We start from the raw sequence: 22,333 nt of genomic DNA on the forward strand, positions 1-22,333 counted from the left end.
AAGGGAGTTCCTGTGCAGGGTCCTGGCTCCAGCCAGTGGCATCCCAGTGTTCATGTGCATGTGAGTCCATCTGTGCTCACCTGCCAGTGAGGGTTCAGGATATTTGGGCAATGCCAGGATTGGAAAGAACTTCCACTGAACCCTTTGAATGGCATCTAGTCCATATTGGATATGTGCTAAATGGGAAATTTACCACATTACCATGGGTTAGGAAGGCTGGGGCGGGTGCATTGCGAGGCCTCCTGGGATCCCGATGGCTGCACAAGGACTCTGTGTCAGGCATATTGGTAAGAAGGATGACTAGAGCATTGCTTCAAGGCTTATTGCCAGGCCACTAAGTCCTGAGTCAGCTAAGCAGAAAGGAGACACCAGGCTCCAACTGCTGGAGGTCTGTGGACATCTTGGGCCAGGCTGGCCTGGGCCCCTACACAGAAGAGAGCAGTGTCATGTGGGTTTGGGGGGCAGTGAGTTGGGCCCCTTCAGACTGTGGAGAGCAGGAGCATGGGGGTGGGTGAGGAGGGTGCTGGAAGTCGACTCTAGGAGCAGAGGTCTGAGGACTGCCAGCCTGCACCTCAGCCTGGCATCAGGCCTCCTCTCTCTGTTTCCCACTCACTCTGCTAGACCCCCCACATTCAACAGCCCTCTATGCTGTAGGCTGGAAGCCCCTTCCTCATGGCCTGGATCATGTACTCCAGTCCAAGTCAATTGTCCCACACTCTGGGAACTTCCGTCTACCTCCGTGGGGAGCTGGTCCTTGTTCCTCCAAATCCCACGAGTGACGGTTCTTTACTTTGGGAAAGATCCTTACTCCCCTGTATATAGACACCTGGCAAAATGTCTTACTTCCTATTAAAGGCTGAATTGTACCCCCCAAAGTTCATATGTTGAAGTCCTAACCCCAGTACCTCAGAGTGTGACTTTTTTTTTTTCTTTGGTTGCACCATGCGGCATGTGGGATCTTAGTTCCCCTACCAAGGATGGAACCCGTGCCCAATGCAATAGAAACGTGGAGTCTTAAACCCCGGATCTCCAGAGAAGTCCCCAGAATGTGACTTTATTTGGAGTAGAGCCTTTAAAGAGATAATTGAGTTAACATGAGGTCGTTAGGGTAGCCCCTAATCCAATATGATTGGTGCCGTTATAGGAAGGGAGAATTTGGACACAGAAACACACAGAGGGAAGACAATGTGAGGACACAGGGAGAAGATGGCTGTCTATCAGCCAAGGAGAGAGACCTTAGACTTCTGGGCTCCAGAACTGTGAGGTGATAAATTCCTGTTGTTTAAGCCACATTGCCTGTGGTATTTGTTATGGCAGCTGGAGCTGACATATCCTTCCTCTGAAGGCCTGTGCACCCCCATGGCAGGAGTGGTGTCTGCAAGTGAAGACACCTTTCTCTCCCCCCAGCTGGACTCCTTCAGTGTCCTCACTCCTGCTTTCCTCCTGGGATAGTCTCCCTGCCCGGTCCTGTTTCCTTGACCACGGAGTCAGACAACAGACCTCAAGGGAAAGGGTGAGTGCTGAGGATCACGGCGGGCAATAGGGCCCCAAGACAGGAGCAAGATGACTCTTTCATTAGTTTGTATTTGTTTTTTTCATGCTTGGTTTGTGGGGTGGCAGCAGTTGGACAGGAAAGCGAAGAAGGGACCACTGAAGGGTGATGGGGCTGCGGGAGGGGAGAGGCAGAAGGTTCCAGCGAGGAGACTGGGCCCTGAGGCAGAGAGCAAGAGCAGAGGGGCTTGGGGGATCACTGCAGGGCTTTCCATACGGCCCCAAGCATGAACAACAGCAGGGGCCAGCTCTGTGGAGGCACAAAGGCTGTGCCAGGCCCAGGCGAGCCCGCAGCCTGCAGAGTCTGGTGTGGAAACAGGGCCTGAGGAGGAGCGGACGTGGGCTCAGGGAGAGGTGTGAGTCTCTGGATCTCGACGATCCAGTCGGTGAAGTAGGTGACGTTGGTGAAGATGCTGGGGTAAATGGGATGACGGCAGTCAAAGCCCCAGCTGGACAGCCCCATCAGAACCCAGGCACTGGCGAAGTCACAGACGAGGGGCCCCCCAGAATCGCCCTAGGAAAGAGATGAGAGTTCATGTGGATGACTGAGCCAGGTCTGAGAAGACCAGGTAGCAAGGTGGGGCTTATGAGTCTCTGCCATCCAGGCTCACTCAGGTGCACCTCTGTGAAAGTCCCAACACCAGCGTCCCACTGCCGAGCAGCCCTATTAGGCCATGCAGGCAGGCAGTGGAATCGTGCTATAGGAAGTTCCTGATTGACCCTCAGGACAATCATTGATCTAAACCTATCAACATATGGACCTCTGTGCCCAGCGAGGTCCTGGTGGTCCAGGACGGGCACTATCCAAGGCTGAGAAGGGACAGCTGCACCATAGGGCCCAAGAGAGCTGCTCTGTGAGTAAAGCCTGGCCAGATAAAGCTGCGTCAGTCCCCAGCTCTTGCAATACCCTGAACTGCAGCAGCATGTGCCCACGTGGGTCCTCCTCCTTTTTCATTCATTTAGTTAGGCCTTTAATTTTTCTCTCAACTTCTTGGTTGAACATTTTCAGAAAATGCCCATACCCAGGCATGGTGGAGGCAGCCTGTTTTGCTCGGGGAGAAGATGGGGGTCCCCAGAAAGCTGCTGGAGTCCTAAAATGCTGTCAGGGCAGTACAATCTGGTTGGAAATCCCCTCACTCATCAGCCAAAGCGAAGGTCCCATCCTTGGGGGTGGGGGTGGAGGAGCAGGGGCCATAGCCATGCTTGCTGCTCCTCCACTCGCCTGTCCAACACGCACATCAAGCATCCAGGGCAGCCTCCGCCTTTGGGCACAGCGGTGAAATGTCAAGGCTCCTCTTTTGCGGTGCTTTTGTAAATAAGCCAATTAGCCTGCCATTGTCAGATGTGACATGTGTAAACAAGCCATGGAAGGGACAGGACAGGAAGGGAAGGGCACTTCATAGGGTGGAGGCACAAAGCTTTCCTGTGCTGAGACTCCAGGCAAGAAACAACCTAACATTCTGATGCAGGAGAAGGGGGAGCAGTAAGTGCAGACGAGGAGAGGAGGGTTGAGCCAGGTGGGGGGGAGGAAGAGCAGTGATGTGTGCGGAGCAAGGGGGATAGATGGGACATGGGGTCACAGGGCCTTATGGTGGGGGGTTAGACTTGACCCCCATGGAGAACTGTCTAGGTTATGTCTAGCACCTGGATCACTCTGGTGCTGTGTGGAGAATGAACCAGTTGGGAGGTAGCTACAGGAGAGAAGGTGAGAGATTACTGATGGGGAGGGGCCAGGGCAGTAAGAAACAGTCAGATTTGGGGCAATATGTTGAAGGAGGCAACAGGACCTTTCAAATCTGAGCCTTTCTCACCAACCAGGGAGGAACTGCAGAGGGGAAGCAGCAGGCTGAGCACGGAGCCCTGGGGTCTCCAGCATTTAGAGGTGGGAGGGGAGGGGACCAGGTGCACAGCAGAGTAGCTGGCTAGTCCTGGTGCCCAGGAAATGGGAGTGAGACTTGCTGAAGTGCTGAGTGAGAGGAGGACTCAGGTCCACAGGTGGCTCTGGTAAGACAGGCTCTTGGGGATGTTGGTCATGTGGCTCTGGTGGCACATTGGCGACACTCCTGGGTGGAGTGGGTTAGATTCAGTGCTGCTGTGAGTCTTTGGGGGAAGGAAGGCAGAGAAACTGGGCAATTGCAGGAGGGAGAGTGCTGTTGCACGTTTACACAGGAGCCAGGAAAGAGGGAGACAGAAGACGTGGGGCAGGAGAGCCTTTGGGCACCCAGAGCTCCAGGACAGACTGGCTGGGATGGGCCATGAGGCTCAGGAGAGATGGAAGATGCTAGGGTGGGGCTGGCAAGATGAATGGGCTCTAGGCTGACTGATTGCTTTGGCGTTCTCAGTGAAATGAGAAGATCTCCAGCTGAGGAGGGGGTGGGGGAAATGGCAGCTTGAAGGAGAGAGAAGGGTACATGGTGTAGCTGGCCAAAAATAACCCTCAAAGATGCCCATCCTCATCACTGGACCCTTTGGCTATGTTACCTTACGTGGCAAAAGGGACTCTGCAGCTGTGATGGAGTTGAGCATCTTGAAATAGGAAGACTATCCTGGATTATCTGGGTGGACCCAATGTAATCAGAAAGATTCTCATGAGGAAAGAGGGAGGCAGGAGGTCAGAGTCAGAGGAGGAGATGTGATGACAGAAGCAGAGGTAGGAGCAATGTGCTTTGGGGTCAGAGGAAGGGGCCATGAGCCAAGGAATGCTGGCGGCCTCGAAAAAGCTAGCAAAAGCAAGAAAACATTCTCCCCTAGAGTCTCCGGAAGGAACCAGCCTGGCCAACACCTTGACTTTAGACTTTTGACCTCCAGAAATGTAAGAGAATAAAGTTCTGTTGTTTTAGCCACCCACTTTGAGGTGATTTGTCACCGCAGACCCAAGAAAGTCATACACGGGGTCTTCTTGGAGGTTGGGAATGTGCCATCATCACCTCAGCTCTTCCCCTCTGTGCCCCCTAGCTGGGGTGCCCTTGGCCCTCCCCACAGTGTTCAAGGCCAGGGGAAGGCCTGGTCCCTGTCCACTCCAGGCCTCAGGGATTCATGCAGATGAGCCATGTGGTTGTCTATATTATGATGGATTCTGGGCCAGTCCGAGGGAGATGGGAAGGGCTCCAATAGCCTCCTAGCCCCTGGGGAGTTCTCAGAAGGCAGAGGAAGGCCCAACACTAATGTATCCCACGCAAAGTGAGCTGCACTTTGCACTACTGAAGACACGCAGCAAACAGTATGTGTGTGTGTGTGTGTGTGTGTGTGTGTGTGTGTTGGGCAGGACCAGAGCAATGAATTCTACCTTGGGTGAGAGGACAGGTCTAAGACAGGCCCAGAAGAACAGGTACAATCCAGATAGAGGGAGGCAGACCAGGCCAGGAGATTGAAAGCCAGCAGGTGTTAAGCACCTACTGAATGCCAGGCACAGTACTGAATCTTCTATAAGGACCTTATTAAGTGGAGGCCGTTAGCAACCCCATTTCACGGGTTATCTAAGGTCATAATCACTAAATTACAGACTGAAGACTGGACCCAGGTCTGTCCTGCCCCACAGTCTGAGCACTGAGTGCTCCTGGGGTCTGTCTCTCCTGAGACTAGTTTCTGGGTGTCCTGTGCTGGGGGAGGGCACTTCAGTGAGAGAAGACAGCCCCGGTTGGAGGTTGGGGACCAGAGCAGGCATGTGACAGAAGATGAATCTAGATGGAACTTCTCAGACAGGCTGTGGTGACTGAAAGGCTAAGGGGGGCAGGAGGGGCCATGTGCTGGGGCTCCTGGGTGGCCAGCTCAATGGTGTCCTCAGCCTGGGGAGAAACGAGAGGGGGTGGGGTCAGGAGGCAGAATGGATGTCCAGCAGGCAAGCAGACAAAGGGCTCCGGCCCTGAACTCCATGGCCATGACCTCTGCAGGCTGGTAGGGAGGTCTACGGTGACAGCCAGATGGGGCTTCGGGGGACTCAGCCCTTTATTTCACCTGCAGGTGCAGCTGACTCTGTGAGAACAACGGCTCAAGCCAGCCAGCCATGGGTTGTGCACTGGGAACCAAGAAAGCTGGGTCTACCTCCTACCAGGAGGGCAGGTGGCCGAGCTTCTTCCCTCTGGCTCAGCAGCTCCACTGGGCTGCCGTGAAAACAGCTGTCCGTGAGGCCTTCTCAAGGACCAGGCGCATCCCATCCCTCCTGTGTGCATTTCCTGGGGTGCCAAAGCATATTACCACAAACTGGGTCACTATAAAAACAACAGAAATTTCTCTTCTCACAGTTCTGGAAACCAGAAGTCTGAAATCAAGTACCTCTCTGTCTATCCCTCAGCCCACTCTAAACTCAAAATGGTTTCATCTCGAGATTCTTAGCTAATCACATCTGCAAAGACCTATTTCCAAATCAGGTCACTTTCTGAGATTCCAGATGGTTACAAATGTAGGGGACACTATCCAACCCACTACACCATCCTTTGGACAATCCCATGAAGGAGGCCTCAGAATCCTACAGTATAAATGAGGACATGGGCTCAGAAAGTGAAAAGACCTTCAGGGCAGAGCAGTGTCTCTAACTCCAGAACCCTAATACTCTCCCCTCCACTCCACAATGCCATCTATGTAAGAGCTCCGCACATGATGCCAGCTTGGGAGGCTGGGCCCTGAGGCGGATATGGTGGAGGTCAGGTTAGGCTTGGAGTCAGAATACGGGGGACCAGGTTGTGCTGCCTTATTTTAGGGTAGCTACTTTCCCCCTCCGGACCTGTTTGCCCACCTCTAAAATTGGGCATTACAGAGAGAGGAAAGAAATGTTTACAATTCAAATATCCAACAGTGGACTCATACCTGTAATATGTAAAAATACACAAAGAGTCCCTAAAGGAAAAGAAGACAACCCAACAGAAAAGTGAGAGGGGGGAAAATCTTGAAGGGAAACTTTAGAGAAGATATCCAATGACAATAAACATATGAGAGTACATTTAACTTGTCATCAGGGACATGCAAACCACCATAAGCTATCAAAATGAGAAAAGATGGAAAGTGCAAAGTGTTGGCGAGGATATAAACTCTCATCCAGGACTTCCCTGGTGATCCAGTGGTAAAAAATCTGCCTTCCAATGCAGGGGACGCGGGTTCAATCCCTGGTTGAGGAACTAAGATCCCAAATGCCGCGGGGCAACTAAGCCAGCGTGCTGCAACTAATGAGCTCGTGCGCCTCAAGAGAACCTGCATGCCACAACTACAGAGCCCATGCACTCCGGAGCCCCACGCACAACAGCTAGAGAGAGAAAACCCACACACGACAACTAGAGAGAAGCCTGAGAACCACAACCAGAGAGAAACCGGAGGAGACCGCGCACCATAACGAAAGATCCCGCATGCCTCAGCAAAGATCCCTTGTGGTGCAACTAAGACACGACACAGCCAAAAAAAATAAGGAAAATAAATAAATAAAATAAATAAATATTAAACTCGCATCCACTGCTGGAATGAAGTGCAACCACTTTGGAGATGTTGTTAGGAAATATCTGCCAAAGCTGAATATACACATACCTTTTAATTCAACAATTCTACTCAAGGATTTCTGTGAAATAGAAGATAAAATATTTGGAAGTGAAATGAAATGAAAAACTTGGAAACCTCTAAAATACCCATCAAGAGTAGAACTGATCATAGAATTCAATTCACACAATAGAGTCCTGTAGAGCAATGAGACTCAACAAACTATAACTACATTTAACAGTTTGGATGAATCTCACAAATATAAAGACACGAAAGACTGACAACTGGAAATAAATTCTATTTATGGAATATTCAGAATCTAATCTAAGTTATCAAAAGTGAAGATGGCGGTTTCTGTTGGGTGTTGGTGATAGGAAGGAGGTGTGAGCGGGACCTCTGGGGTATTGGTCATCTGTTGCGTAACTATGTGAAAGTTCATCCAACTTACGAAAACAGCATGAATAGATTCTTTTGTATGTATGTTATACTTAAATAAAAACTTTAAGGTATGCCTCATAAAAAGATGCTGTTTGAGGGTGCTGCCAGTAGATGCCCTTATGTGCAAGGGGCTTAGGAAGGGGCTATCCTGGGGGACACTGCCAAGGAATTGAGCCCAGGAAGACATGTGGAGGGAGGAAATGGGAAGTCCCAGGGGTCTCCACAAAGACAGTAGAGGCAACACAGCCTCTCCCCTAGGGAAACTGAGGCCCTGAGAACAGGCAAGGGAAGAACAGAAATGACCTTACTCACTTGGCAGATGGCCTTTCCTGTCGAGAAGTCCCCAGCACACAGCATGTCCTCATGCACGGAGAAGTTCTTGCCTTTTCTAAGTCCGTAAAATATATTACAAAACTTGTTCTCAGTGAAGCCCACCTTACCCTCCTGGAGATGGAAGGGTTCGGGCAGAGGCGCTGCGAGGATAAGGAGGAAATCAGTGAAGGGTGCTGTGGCTTAGCTACAGGCTACTCTGCCTTACTGTTCACCACTTCAACATGGACTTTTCTCAGCACAGTTGAGCCTTCAGCACTGTTTCAGTCTTCTACCTATGCCTAGTAAGCCCTCCCCCTTTTCTCAAACTTTTCCAAACTCATCCTATTCCCTCCACCTCCCTCATAGCAATAGACCACACCTCTCCTATTCTACAAAGGAAAAAGGCAAATCCCACCAACACATGCCACTCAGTGGTGCTTAGCAACCATTCACCAACCTACCTACCCTTTCACAGACCATCCCATCCGCTCTCCATTTGTCTATCATTAACCTTTCCATCCATCCACCAATTCCTCTATCCATCTACCTATCTTTCCTCTTTCCTCATGTCCCATTCATCCCCTCACGCTTCCATCCATTTGCCCATTTACCCATCTTTTGATCCATCTCCACTCACTCCAACTATCTCTGCCTACCATCCTTTCACCCACCCACCCATCTTTCCTTCCACCCACTCATCCTCCCACCTACCCTTCACCCATCCACCCTCTCATCCAATCACTCATTTATTCCTCTGTCCTTGTGTTCAGTATCTTTTAGACACTAATGATACACAGGAACATTCTTAGTTGGGGGAGACAGGGATACCGAGCAGGGCCCTGAGGGGCTCCTGGGCACAAAGGCTTTCTGTGTCCCCCATTTCTTTGATTACAGGAAATAGACTTCATTCAGCCTCCATGACCTTCTCTGAGTTCCAACGGGCAGATTCAAGCAGTTGTTAATCAGGGAAGGGAGGGGATGCGAGACCAGGGAGAAACAGTCAAGAGAAACACAGTGCAGCCTTGGGGCAAGGTCCTGGCTCCCCAACAATGGATATACAAAACAATTTCTTTGAGCTGTTTTGCAGATACTGAAACCCCCTCCAGGTGGGAGAAGTTAATGATTAACTATGGTATGCTGCCCACAAGCATGTAGACCCCAGACCAGTTGGAACCTGAAGGTTGATGATGCTGACTCTTACTTACCTCACCCCCACCTCATCAGCAGAACGTCCAAGAGCTGATCATGCCCTCTTTGAACCATTACTATGAAACTTCTCACTATCCTCTCCAAGCAGAGACACAGTTTTTCGAGGCAGGAGCCCACTGTGTCCCCGTTTGCCTGGCAAAGTAATAAAGCTATCCTTTTCTACTTCACCCAAAACTCTGTCTCCAAGATTCTATTTAGCACTGGTGTACAGGGAAGCTGAGCTTTTTGTATCAACAGGGTAAATGAAGTAAATAAGTAGAATTGTTTTAGATCTAATAAGTGGTGTAAAGGAAATAAAACAGGGACATATGCTATTAGAGGTTGCCTCTTTTAGCTCATATGATCAAGTAAAACTCCTCAGAGGAGCAGCTGAGTTGTACATGTAAAGAAGTGAGTCATGCCAAGGTTAGCAGGGAGAGCGAGTGAGGCCAGGGAGGCAGCCAAGGTGAAGGCCCTGAGGTGGCGATGGCCTTGGCGTTTTCAAGCAGGAAGGAGGCCTGCTGGCTGGGATGGTGTGGGTGAGGGATGTAGTAGGAGATGAGCAGAGAGGAATTGGGGCCAACATTACACAGGGCCTGAGAGCCAAGGCAGGGAGTTACGACTTTTTTCTAGGTATAAATGAGAAGGCACTGAGGGTAATGAGCAGGGAACTGGCATGACTCCTGCTTTAAAGAAAACACTCAGACAGCTATGTGGAGACTAAAGTATAGCACACAGGGTGGGATCTCAGAGACCAGTCTGGAGGTACAGGCAAGCAATTATGGTCTATAGGACCAGGGTGGCAGCAGTGGGGTACCTACAAGGTGCCTGGCCCTGCCCGGGCCACAGGCTGGGATATTAAAACAAGAAAGACAGGGTTTCTGTCCTCAAGGAGGGACAGTCTGTGTGTGTGTGTGTGTGTGTGTGTGTGTGTGTGTGTGAGAAGTGTGGTGTATGTGTGGTGTGTATGTGGTGTGTATGTGGTGTGAGAATGCTGGGAACCTGGTTGTTTGCCCTATGATTAGGGAGTGTTCATGACATACTAGTAGGCAAGGGCCAGGGATGCTGGCACTTCCCACCCAAGGAAGACAGGGTCTGTTCAAAATGCCTGTAGCGCCTCTGTTGAGAAACACGGTACCAAATTATGACCCTACAAATAATTAAAATATATATTCTTTTTCCCCTTAATTTTGCACCATAAGCATTTCCCCCAACCATAAATACTCCTTTCTTTAATAAAGACTCTGGCTCATAAGTCTTTGCCTACATTTCTCCTCTTTCAATCTTAAAAAACATAATTTTTTTCCTGCGTTATGCAGTGCACCTAACAAGCTTACAAAGTAGATAGCTGAGCTGCGTTGGGAGAAGAGCAAAGTGAGGTTCAGAGAGTGAAACACTCTTAAGTCATAATCATTCTAACTTCATCAGGCAGGCTCAGAGGTCAGAAGTCGTACATGTGTTTTCCTTCCACTTTTCCCAAGCTCCTCTTATGGCAATGGGAAATCAGGGTGTTTGTTTGTCAGTGGCCTGCAATGGACCAGGCCCCAAGCATGACCTTTGAGTTGAATCAAGTCATCTCAGATCCATGGTTGATTAAAAGCTTGGAATCCAGAACCAGAAAGACTTCAAGAACCCAGAATCTTGATGCCAAAAGTCAAAGATTCCCAGACTTTCAGTGTAAACCTTTGCACTTAGGGAACACTGAAGCTTTACAGTCACACACTTTCAGAACTAGAACTAGAATGGTCCACTCCTCTAGAAATGACGCTTAGTGGGCCAAGGTCCAGTGCCTCTTTGCTTGGGGACCCCTCAGGAGGAGCCACACCTCCCTTCTTCCCTCCTTTGTCCTTCTCCCCTTCCTCCTCCCCACCCTCATCTGCCCTCAACCCGACTCTCCTACACCCTCTCACTTTCCTCGTTGAGCATCCCCCAGCCAGTTATCCAGCAGGATGAGTTACTGGGTAGCTGCATGCCAGGGACTGGGAGGCAGGCGGGGATGATGTAGGAGGTGAAATTCACAGGAAAGAGCAGCTGCAACATGGCTATGTCACTCCCGAAGGGATGTAACTTCTCAAAGTCTGGGTGCATGATAATCCGGCTCAGTGACATCTCTTGGGTGTGCTGGGTGTGCTGGTGCAGCTGGGTGCTTCCTAACAGAACCCGGTAGTTCTCCGGGGCGTGAGATTTTCTGGAGGAAGAAGGGCACATTGTCACCGTCATCTCTGCGTGTGGGCTAGCTCTTTCCCTGCATCCTCATCTAACTGCCCACAGGCCTCTACCCTACATGATGCTAGACAGCTTTTATCTCCCCATTTCTAGCGTTCAGGAGTCCTTCTTTCTTGGGGCTAATTGCTATTCTACTTACAACCTCAGACACACGGCTTCTCCATCACACACTAGAATCAGAGGAGCATTGAATCCTTGTGCTGGAAAGATCCCTGGTGGCGTATCAAATGAAGGTCTTTGATTGTACACAGGAGGAGTTCTGGCTCAATCCCAGCTCTAACTTTACCCTTCCCAAGACCCCCTACAGTCCGCCTTCTGGCCCCACACTCTCCCTGACCTCTCCTTTCTTTAAACACCTTCCTGCCCAAGGGCTGCTTCTCCACCTAGTTATAAGGACTCACAACAGACTTGTTAAATAAATGAGCAAATGAGTGCAGGAAACAGAAGCTTGCCTTGTTCCCTGAACGCAGGTGCTGAGACTTCCCACCTCCCTGACTGTTTGCACGGCTCATCCACCTGGAGACCCACTCATGCTCCCCTTGCCCAAACCCTTCCCCTCCAGCAAGCCCCTCGCTCTGCACAGCCCTTCTCCGGAACCCCCAGCCCATGCATCTGCCCTTCTCACCCATGTTGGGCCTTCTCTTGTGACAGGATGGAGACAGGGTGAGGTGGGGACTTGCCACCCCTGATGTCACAAAGGGGCTTGCATGGATCGTCGTATGGAGTAGGCGCCAATAGGACTCTAAGCTCCGAAAGTTCCAGCTCCCAGACCTGGGCTGTGATGCCCCAACTCCCTGGGGACCCCTCCTCATCTGTTCAGACCTAGGCACTGAGCCAGGCCCAGGACGGCCAGGGGAATTAGACTCCTGAGCAGCCATGTCACTCTCCCAGGGAGCCCCAGTTCCCACCTATGCGGCCTGGCACCATGGCTCCCCACAACGCACACCAGCGGCCGTGACTACTCCTGGGCACACAGCTGTGCAGGAGTAATAAGAAGAATTGCCCAGCTGCTGGCCAGACATGCGGTCCCAGGGCCCTGCCTAGAATCTGACACCTGGAAACGTGGGCACGTTAAGAAGAAGCTGTGATCTGAGATCGGTCCGCACTGCATGGCAGCCAGGATGGACACTGCCACTCTCCTGAGGCACATCTGTGTTGAAGGACAGGCACAGGGGCTGACGGCAGAGCATGAGGCGGATCTGAGCAGGTGAGCAAGGAGGACAGTCCAGGTGGAGGGTACACAGGCCAAAGGCAGGAATGACATGCATCTGAAGGCCACAGACTGCCCCGGAGAAAAGCCCAGAGGAGCTGACGTGGGATGCCCATCACCCCTCTTCTCCTCTTCCCCCATATCCCCCTCCCCTGCCAGTGCCTGTGCTGGCACCCTGGAAGGAGGACTTACTTCAGAAAGCAGTGGGCAGTGGAAACGACCCAGTGAGAGTTAATGAGGACAGCTCCACAGACGTGTGAGCCCTGGTACTGCAAGCTGGCCTGCCATGGCCACTGGCCAGCCACCACGTCCTGGCCACCGTAGATCTTCCCCATCACCTTGGGTTTCCCGCACACTGTGGAGACTCCCCTGCCACCTACGAAAGAGACACTAGTAGTACCCCAAATGCCACTACCAGGAAGGCCCTGTCCACTTCATAGATGGGAAAACCAAGGCCAAGCGTCCAGTGGCCTAGCCAAAATGACAGCGCTACCTGGACTCTACTTTCACTGGCTGCCCCTGAGAATTGGACAGAGCAAGCCCTGTGGGGATGAGGACCCAGAGGTCTGGTGGGATGGGGCAAGGGGGGACCGAGGGTCGCCACAGCAGCTCACAGCAGCATCTGCAGGGAGAAGGACATCCCCGAGTGGGGCTGCCAAGGGCTGGGCACGTCACAGACCTTATTTCCCTCAACTAGCACACCTCACTGCCTACTCTTGTAGATCAAAGAACTAAAGGTCTCAGAAGTTGCCAACATTACTTGCTCAAGATCATGGCTTCTAAGGGCCTGTGCCTGCTCCGTGTCACCCCGGTGTCTTAGGGAGGGAGATTTGCAGTCTGTGGTGCTGTGTGAGCTGGGGAAAGTCACTCCCCCTCTCTGACTCAGGATTCTACATTTCTAAAAGAAGAGGGAGTGGGCTAATGAAGACAGCCCTGGCTCTAGGACTCACACCTGGGAGGGCAGGGGGTGTGCCCAGGCTCCCTGAGAGCGGGCATCTTGGTCTAGGGCCTCCGCTCCCAGGGCCTCACCGAGGGGAATGAGACCCACGGCCCTGGACTCAGGGCCACTCGTTCATCAGTCCTGGTGCTTTCCTCCACCCAGCCACCCAGCCTCAGGGTCAGACCCTGCTATGTCCCCACTTCCACAGTCCCACAGAGGTCCCACAGTCCCACAGAGGCACTTCCCACCCAGAGGCTCCACAGTGGGGAGTCGGTGACCCACCTGTGTTGAGGGGGTCTCTGGGCTGCCTGGTTGTTGGCCAGGGCAGAGAAAAGATGAAATTCAGTGACTCAGGGCACCCAGGCCCTGGTCACAGCCGGCCCCCTCAGGCCCTGCAGTTTAGGCCGTTTCAGCCCTCAACAGAGGCCCCAACACACCTGTGGCTCCCGGGGCCAACCGCTGCGCTTCCGGAGTCGGAGCGCTGCCCTCCACCGCCCCGCCCGCGCCTGGAGCCCAGCCGGGGGCGGCCGTGGCCGTGGCCGGGGACCCTCGCAGCTCCAGGGTGGCCACGGGCAGCAGCAGCAGCCAGAGAAGGGCCACAGGCTGGCCTCGGCCTTGGGCGATCCACGCCTCCGTGCCCATTGCCAGGTTTGCTGACTCCCGCCTGACCCCAGCCTGGCCCCGCCTGACCTTGCCCTGACCCCGCCTCAGCCCAGCCCTCAGCCCACCCTGACCTTCTTCATAACCTTTTAAACAACTCTACTAAGATGTAATTTATATACCATGAAGTTCACTTATTATTATACAAGGGACAATTCAATGATTTTCTGTACATTTTTTAAAATTTATTTATTTATTTATATTTAAATAAACTTTTTGTTTTAGATTTATGAAAAAGTTGCAAAGACAGTACAAGGAGTTCCAAGGTCCCCCTCACCCACTTTCCCCTAATATTAAGATGGCACATTTGTCGCAACTAGTGAGCCAATACTGAGACATTAATATTAACTGAGGTCCATTCTTTCTTTTTTTAAATTTTTTTAAGCTTAAGGTGTATAGCATAATGATTTGACTTCCATGCATCATGAAATGATCTTCAGAATAAATTTAGTGAACATCCATCATCCCACATAGATACAAAATTAAAGAAATGGAAAAAAAATTTTTCCTTGTGATGAGAACTCTTAGGATTTACTCTATCAACTGTCATGTATAACATACGGCAGTGTTAATTATGTTTATCATGTTGTCCATTACATCCCTAGTACTTATTTATCGCATAACTGGGAGTTTGTACCTTTGACTGCAGCTAACCAATTCTCCCTCCCCCAGTCTCCGGCCTCTGGTAACCACAAATCCGATCTCTTTTCCTATGAATTTGTTTGTTTTTGAAGTATAATTGATGTACAATGAAATGCTATGTTAGTTCATGTTACACAACATAGTGATTGGTTATTTCTGTACATTTCAAAATGATAAGTATAGTTATGATATGTCACCATACAAATATATCACATAATTATTGACTATATTCCCCACAGTGTACATTTCATACTCATTTATTTTGCAACTGAAATTTTGTACCTCTTCATCTCCCTCACCTACTGCTTTCTTTCCCCCAACACTCTCCCGTCTGGCAAGCACCTGTTTGTTCTCTGTATCTATAACTCTGTCTCTGTTTTGTTAGGTTTCTTCATTTGTTTTATTTTTTAGATTGCATATATAAGTGTAATCATACAGTACTTGCCTTTGTCTGACTTACTTCACTTAACATAATACCCTCACGGTCCATCCATGCTGTTGCAAACGGCAAGATCCCGTTCTTTATCAGATATGTGATTTGCAAGATTTTCTCCAAGTCTGTAGCTTGTTTATTCATTCTTTCAACAGTGGTGCTCAAAGAGCAAAAGTTTTTAATTTTGATGAAGTCTAATTTACTAATCTTTTCTTGTATGGATCATGTTTTTGATGTTATATATAATAGATCATGAAGAGTTTCTTCTATGTTTTCTTTGAGAAATTTTAGGGGTTGTTTCTTACATGTGGATCTGTGATCAAGTTTTAGTTCATTTTTGTCTAGTGTGATGCAAGTTTCTGTTTCTTTGCTTTGGGTTTTTCCTGTGGATATCCATTTATCCCTGCACCTTTCCTTGGTTAAAAAAAGAAAGGTTAGTCTTTCTTGTACTGAATTGTCTTGGGACCTCTGTTGAAAATCAATTCATAATAAAAATTGTTTTATTTCTGGACTCTTAATTCCGTGCCATTGAACTGTATTCCTTTCCTTGTGCCTGAAACCCACTGTCTAGATTAATACATATTATAGTAGAATTTGACGTCAGGTGGTGAAAGTTCTCCAGCTTTATTCTTTTGCCAAACTGTTTAGGCTATTCTGCATCTTTTGCATTTCCATATGAATTTTAGGATCAGCTGTCAAATTCTACACAAAAAGAGCCTGCTAGAATATTCACAGGGACTGCATTGAATTTATAGATCAATTTGAGGAGAATTGCTTTCTGTTTTTTACTTAAAAATTTATTTATTTATTTATTTATTTATCTAATTTTGGTTGCTTTGTGTCTTCGTTGCTGCGTGTGGGCTTTCTCTAGTTGTGGTGAGTGGGGGCTACTCTTGGTTGCAACGTGCAGGCTTCTCATCGTGGTGGCTTCTCTTGTTGTGGAGCATGGGCTCTACGCACGTGGGCTTTAGTAGTTGTGGCTCAGTAGCTGTGGCTCACCGTCTTTAGAGCGCTGGCTTGTAGTTGTGCCTCATGGGCTTAGTTGCTCCGCGACATGTGGGATCTTCCTGGACCAGAGCTCGAACCTGTGTCCCCTGCATTGGCAGGAGGATTCTTAACCACTGCACCACCAGGGAAGTCCGAGAATTGCTTTCTTGATAATATGAAGTCTCCTGATCTATGAACAAGAAATGTTTCTGTTTATATAGATCTTTAATTTCTCTCAGCAATGTTTTGTAGTTTTCAGTGTACAGATCTTGCAGCTCTTTATTAAATTTATTTCTAAGTATTTTATTCTTTTCCATGCTACTGTGAATGAAATCACTTTGTTAATTTCCTTTTCATATTTTTGTACTTAGTATATAGAAATGAAATTTATTTTTATAAGAAATGTTTCCTGTGACCTTCTTAAACTTGTTTATTCATTCTAGTCTGTTTTGTTTTGTTGTATTTTGTTTTGGTGGGATCATTGGTGTTTTCTAACACATAGGATCATGTCCTCTGTAATAAAAGTTCGAATTCTGCCATTTAAAGTTGAATGCCTTTAATTTCTTCTTTCTCTCCTACCTCCTTTTTTTTCCTTTTTCCCTTCTTTCCTTCCTTCCTTCCTTCCCACCTTTCTTTCCTCCACTTCTTAGAGACTATATTTTAAGGACCTTGCTTCTCAAATATGGTCTATCAATCTTTGTCTTTAACTTTGTTTCATCTATTCACATTCAGTGTGATTATTGATATGGTTGGAATTACATTTTCCACTTTGGTATTTGTTTTCTGTATGTCTCTTATCTTTCCCCCCACTTCTGAGACAGGCTGGGACCTGGGACCCTTTGCTGCAGCGCTACAGCAGATTTCTATAAACTGGTGTATGCATGGGTGAGAGTCCCACCTGTGGGTTAGGTTCCTACAGATGAAATACAACTGTCTGGTTTCCAGGCTCGATCACCCCGGTGGGCAGTGGACAGGGTGCACCCTCCTTCAGTGGCCCTTTCTGAAAGCTTGCAGGTTGGTGCCTGAAGAGACAACTGCAGGGTCAGGTTGAAATGGCAATCTCTCTCTTTCTCTTTCTCTTTCTCTTTTACAGTCTTTTCTGTCCCTCCTCCCTTTACCTCTCCCTTGGTCCTTATACCTGCACTCCCATCCCCTTTATCCTGAAAACTTCTTGTTTGTGTCTAAGTTTTTGTCATTGGTATCTTTGTTTTATGAGTTTTGTCTGTCCAACTGCTCCTACAAGTCTCTGCTAACATTGTGGGCATGGTGAAGCTCTTAAACCCTGAAATACAAACGGATCCCACATTGTCTGAGACTCGACTCCAGCCTTGGGTTACATAGTGGGATTTTAAAGAACAAAAAAAGAAGAGAGGGGCTTGCACCTCTCTCCTCTGCCTTTGCAATGTAACTATTCTGCCTGGACTCTCAGGGACTCCCTGATCCATCTGTAGTCCCCCAGACTGAGGGAAAAAAAGAGACCTTTTTAAATTCAAGCAGGAAAACTAAGAGCTCTCTGATTTTGTAAAAATTAACTTGTGTGGCTTAAGCTTGTGGGTTTAATTAATACAGACCTGTCTGTATTATCAACATTAAGTATAATACTTCTATCCTACCTAGGGTTACTGGAAGTCAATAAGTGCGTATTGTTTCTGTGATAAAATCTGTTAGCAAGGAAAATAACCTGATATGATTAAACTTTTAAGTAAATATGACTGGATAAGAGCTTTTTAGTAAACTCAATGGGAATAATCATGTTTTCAAAATGTCCATCTAGAACAGTCCCTCCAAATTTTGGTAACTTGAAACTAAATTAAGTTAAATGATAGGAATCCATTGAGTATCCAGGCCATTTCAAATAAGATGAAATATTGGAACATCAATTGCTAAACAGGTCTAAATTTACCTACTTTTGTTTTCTTGTGAGAGGGAAAGTGAGGATGTTTGGGTTTATTAGACACATATCTTACATCACATTAAGGAAAGAAATTGTGCTTCGGGAAGATACATGGGATCTTCCCAAGAGTTTATGGGATATTCCAATCAGGGAATGCTAATGTAAAAGACATTTCATTGTGACATAAGGAAGGTAAGATGTGTGCTTTCAGAAAAGAAGGTATGTGGAATGGAAATGTATTTCGTTAAATGGAAAAATGTGATTTTGTCCTACAGCTGGTTATTTCTGAATGGAAAAAAGAAGGGACAAAATATGGCTACAGAAAGTTACAGAAGATTTGCAGAAAAGGAACACTGAGAAGAGAATGTTTTATGTGGTTGGAATTTTCTAAGGTTGGATTAAATTTAATTAGGTAACCGGATTTTATCAAGAGTAGGCTGATATAAGACTGGATTTGGTTTCTTTCTCTCATAACAGAACAAAGATTTCCTCGAATGCTCCTTTTGATAACAGATTGTGTGAGTTTCTGTGCCTTTAAGTGATCTGCATTTACTTTTGGAATCCTTTTTTTTTCACCTTAGCTCAAGGAATAATTGTTTCACAGCAGCCTATGATTCTATTTGACTGGATGGTTTAAAACTTTTGGAAATTTTTGACAGATTTCCCAAATATCAAATTCTAATTGAAATTCTTTTGACTTCCAGTTAACTTTGGGATGCTTCATGGGGCCCCTGGAGCCTCCCAAAGAGAGATCCTAAACTAATTGGGTTCATTTGGTGTGTTAAATTACATGGGAAACATTGTCTAAACTCATTGTTGCCTGTGTCAGATGGAATCATCAGGCTCTCCCCAGTTTTATCATAGCTGTCAAACAGATAGGGGAAAGGGTTTTAGGTTTTTCTGCTGTCTAGTCTCTCACCTTATTCTATGTCCAAAAAAAATCCCCTGTGGGAATACTCCCAACGTAGGCCCTTAGGTCCTGACCCCAATGGCATTTTCCATTGCACCCAACTCCAATTCCTCCAGGAGTTCCTTTTTTTACACCTCTAGGACCCCTTTCACTCAAGGCCTTGGCAGCCCATACCTTGTTACAGATCACCTATTGGGTGGCCACTTCCAAGCAGCCCACATCCTAGGTTTTATAGATGCTCAAACTCGAGGAATACCCCCAGCATAGGGAAACATTATAGGACAAAAGCCTCCTGGTAAATGTCTCTGGGACACTGGACTTCATTTCTAGGAGCACTTTTTCTCGGTTGCATGTTATTCAACATGGGATGATCCTCTTCTAAGCCAGAAGAAACACCTCTGGAGAGTATCCTTAAAAATTGGAAACTTTCAAAATAGACGGGCTGAAAAGGGAAACGTTTAAACTCTATTGTAACATTGCCTGGCCCTTGTATAAGTCAGGGAATGGAGAAAAATGGTCTGAAAATGGGTCTCTTATAATACCGTGTTGCAATTGGATCTCTGCTGTTGCAGGACAGGAAAATGGACTGAGGCTCCCTATGTTCAAGCCTTCATGGTCCTGGGAATTCCCTGGCGGTCCAGTGGTTAGAATTCTGAGCTGTCACTGCTGAGGGCATGTGTTCGATCCCTGGTCGGGGAACTAAAATCCCACAAACCACATGGGGCTGCCCCCACCCCCCAAAATAAACCTTCATGGTCCTTTACCAAAACCCCGCTCTACGGGTCTCCTGTAATCAAAAGCCTGGGGAATCAGAAACACTCCCGACATTTTCAATGATCCCCTTCTAGCTTTCTCCGACTCTCAGGGGGGAAACCAAGCTTCACCTGCTTCCCCGGAGCCACCTGCTCCTCCGGGTCCCTCTGACCAATCCCAGTCTCTGCCTCCTTATGTCCCTTTATACCCTCCGTCGCCCCAGGAGGGAGAGACTAGTCCCTCCAGGGTAACTCGTAGTGGAACTTCCTGTCGCCCAGGATCAGGTTCAAAGTTAGCCCCCACCTCTGCCCCACAAGGCCTTTACCCCTTCAGGAATCAGCTGATGGAAACTGAAGCACTACTGGAGTGCGTGTCCCCTTCTCAATGAGAGACTTAGGAATTTGTAAGGAGAATTTTGACAGGTTCTCAGAGGACCCTGACAAGTTTAGGGACGAATTTATCAGGCTGGGGTTGACGTTCTCTCTCACCTGGCAGGACATCATGGTTATTCTGGCCTACTGTTGCACCCCAGATGAAAGGGAGCGTATACTGAGAAAGGCCAGGTAACACTCAGATGGCCTATTGGCCACCAATCCACACCGCCAAATTTTTCAGGTGGGTGGGGATCCAGTCCCAGAACATGACCCACACGGGGACTATGAAGATCATGTAGGCCAGGCTAGGATGAGACATTACATTACTTGTCTATCAGAAGGACTGAAAAGGTGGATGGTGAAGCCTGTAAATTATGATAAGGTCCGAGAAGTTGCAAAGGAAAAAGATGAAAACCCAACAGTCTTCCTGAGCCGAGTGACAGAGGCATTCAGGAAGTACACCAGTACAGACCCTGAGTCCGCAGAAGGGAGGACACTATTGGCCATGAATTTTATCACCCAGGCTACTCCTGATTATCAGGAGAAAATTACAAAAGCTTGAGTCTGGGCCCCAAACCCCACTGTCAACCTTGGTAGAGGAGGCTTTCAAGGTCTATAACAACCACGACTTAATGGAGGAATCCAATAAGGATAAGAGGCTAAAACAGAAAACGCAACTTTTGGCTGCTCTGATCCACCCACCATCTCGAAGGGACGCTGGAGGGCCAAGAAGCCTGGACAGACTGCCAAGAAGCTGCCTGGGCTCGAACAAGTATGCCTTTTGTTGGAAGGCAGGGCACTGGAAGGGGGAATGTCCTGAGCGCTTTCCTGTGAGACACCCAAGGGGCAAACTTGACTGGCCCCAGGTCCTTACAATTCTCTCCAATGAGAGATTCCTGCACACCAACTGATGGGGCCTGAGTGCCTTCCCAGCTCCAGATCCCACTCGATCCATCCTCACCACTCCAGCAGAGCCTCGGGTCAACCTCGATGTGGCAGGTAGGAGAACTGAATTTCTTGTAGACACTGGAGCCACCTGCTCTGTTCTGACTTGGCCAGCTGCCCGCCTCTCCAACAGAGACTGTACTGTGACAGGAGTTGATAGACAGCCAAAGGTAAGGTGATTTACATCTCCCCTTGCCCACAGAGTCAGGTCCACTATTATTATTCACTCCTTTTTGTATATGCCAGAATGCCCTGTCCTCCTCCTCAGAAGAGATTTGCTAAATAAGTTAAGAGCTAGTATATTCTTAGGAGGTAGAGAATTCAAGCAGAGAATGCATCTGTTAGTAGCCCCAGGTGACCCACCTGCTGGTCATCAAAATATTCCCCAAGACATTCCCCAAGAAATCAGGGAACAAGTAGATCCTGCAGTTTGGGATACCTCAGTGCCAGGAAGGGCAAAACCTGGTCCCCCAATAAACATAAAGTTAAAGCCTGGGGAAAAATACCCCTGGAAAAGATCTTTTAAAGCCTGAGGCCCTGAGGGGAATCCAACTGCTGCTCAGCAAGTTCCTAAAACACAGACTCATTAGGCCCTGCCAATCCCCTTGCAACGCCCCGATCCTCCCCATTCAGAAGCCTAGTGGGGAGTTTTGGTTTGTGCAAGACTTACAAGCAGTGAATGAGGCACTCATCCCTATTCACCCATTGGTGCCAAACACATACACCTTCCTCACCCAAGTGCCAGGGAGCACCCAGTATTTCTCTGTTTTGGACCTCAAAGATGCACTTTTCTGTATTCCTCTACATCCTGAGTCTCAATACCTTTTTGCCTTTGAATGGAGGGACCCTGACACCCTGGAGGCTACCCAATATACGTGAACAGTGCTTCCTCAGCGATTTGGGACAGCCCCCATCTTTTGGAAACACGTTAGCAAGGGAACTGAGGGAACTGAGCCTTGAGAAGGGAACTCTGCTACAATATGTTGATGATTTATTGATAAGTAGTGAGACCGAACAAGATTCAGATCAAAATACCATTAGGGTCCTAAATTTTCTGGCAGAAAGGCGATATAAGGTCTCTCCAACAAAGGCTCAGATCTCACAGCAGTGGGTTCAATATTTAGGATTTGTTTTGACCCCAGGGGCACAAGCCCTGGCCATAGATCAAAAAACAGCAATTAGTGCATTACCATCTCCAACCGCAAAGAGGCAACTTCGAGGCTTTCTCAGGATGGCTGTGTTCTGTTGTGTCCGGATTCCAAATTATGGCCTTATAGCAAAACCCCTATATGAGGCTCTAAAGGGAGAAGAAAGAGAACCCCTTCAATGGAATAAGGACCACCAGTGGGCCTTTGAGACTCTAAGGACTGAATTAAGTAGAGCACCAGCACTGGAGCTTCCAAATTGGGA

General features: G+C 48.3%; 1 protein-coding gene across 1 annotated transcript; it reads right to left on the bottom strand.

The window, feature by feature from the left end:
* Positions 1 to 1,747: 1,747 nt before the first annotated feature.
* LOC130708410 (putative serine protease 47) lies at positions 1,748 to 20,107 on the bottom strand. Its single transcript, XM_057548386.1, has 6 exons — positions 20,093 to 20,107; positions 13,763 to 14,021; positions 12,578 to 12,761; positions 10,860 to 11,137; positions 7,762 to 7,922; positions 1,748 to 2,065 (listed from the first exon to the last, which is right to left on the bottom strand). The coding sequence occupies exons 1-6, from the start codon at positions 20,105 to 20,107 to the stop codon at positions 1,748 to 1,750; spliced, it is 1,215 nt and encodes a 404-aa protein (XP_057404369.1).
* Between the last annotated feature and the right edge of the window lie 2,226 nt (positions 20,108 to 22,333).

Source organism: Balaenoptera acutorostrata, chromosome 6, assembly GCF_949987535.1.
Source record: "Balaenoptera acutorostrata chromosome 6, mBalAcu1.1, whole genome shotgun sequence".
Classification (NCBI taxonomy): domain Eukaryota; kingdom Metazoa; phylum Chordata; class Mammalia; order Artiodactyla; family Balaenopteridae; genus Balaenoptera; species Balaenoptera acutorostrata.

Excerpts from the sequence above, each read along its gene's own strand:
- LOC130708410 (XM_057548386.1), bottom strand. Across the intron at positions 11,138-12,577 it reads ACTGCCCACTGCTTTCTGAA|AAAATCTCACGCCCCGGAGA; the intron begins GTAAGTCCTCCT and ends TTCTTCCTCCAG. Across the intron at positions 7,923-10,859 it reads GGGGATGCTCAACGAGGAAA|CGCCTCTGCCCGAACCCTTC; the intron begins GTGAGAGGGTGT and ends TTATCCTCGCAG.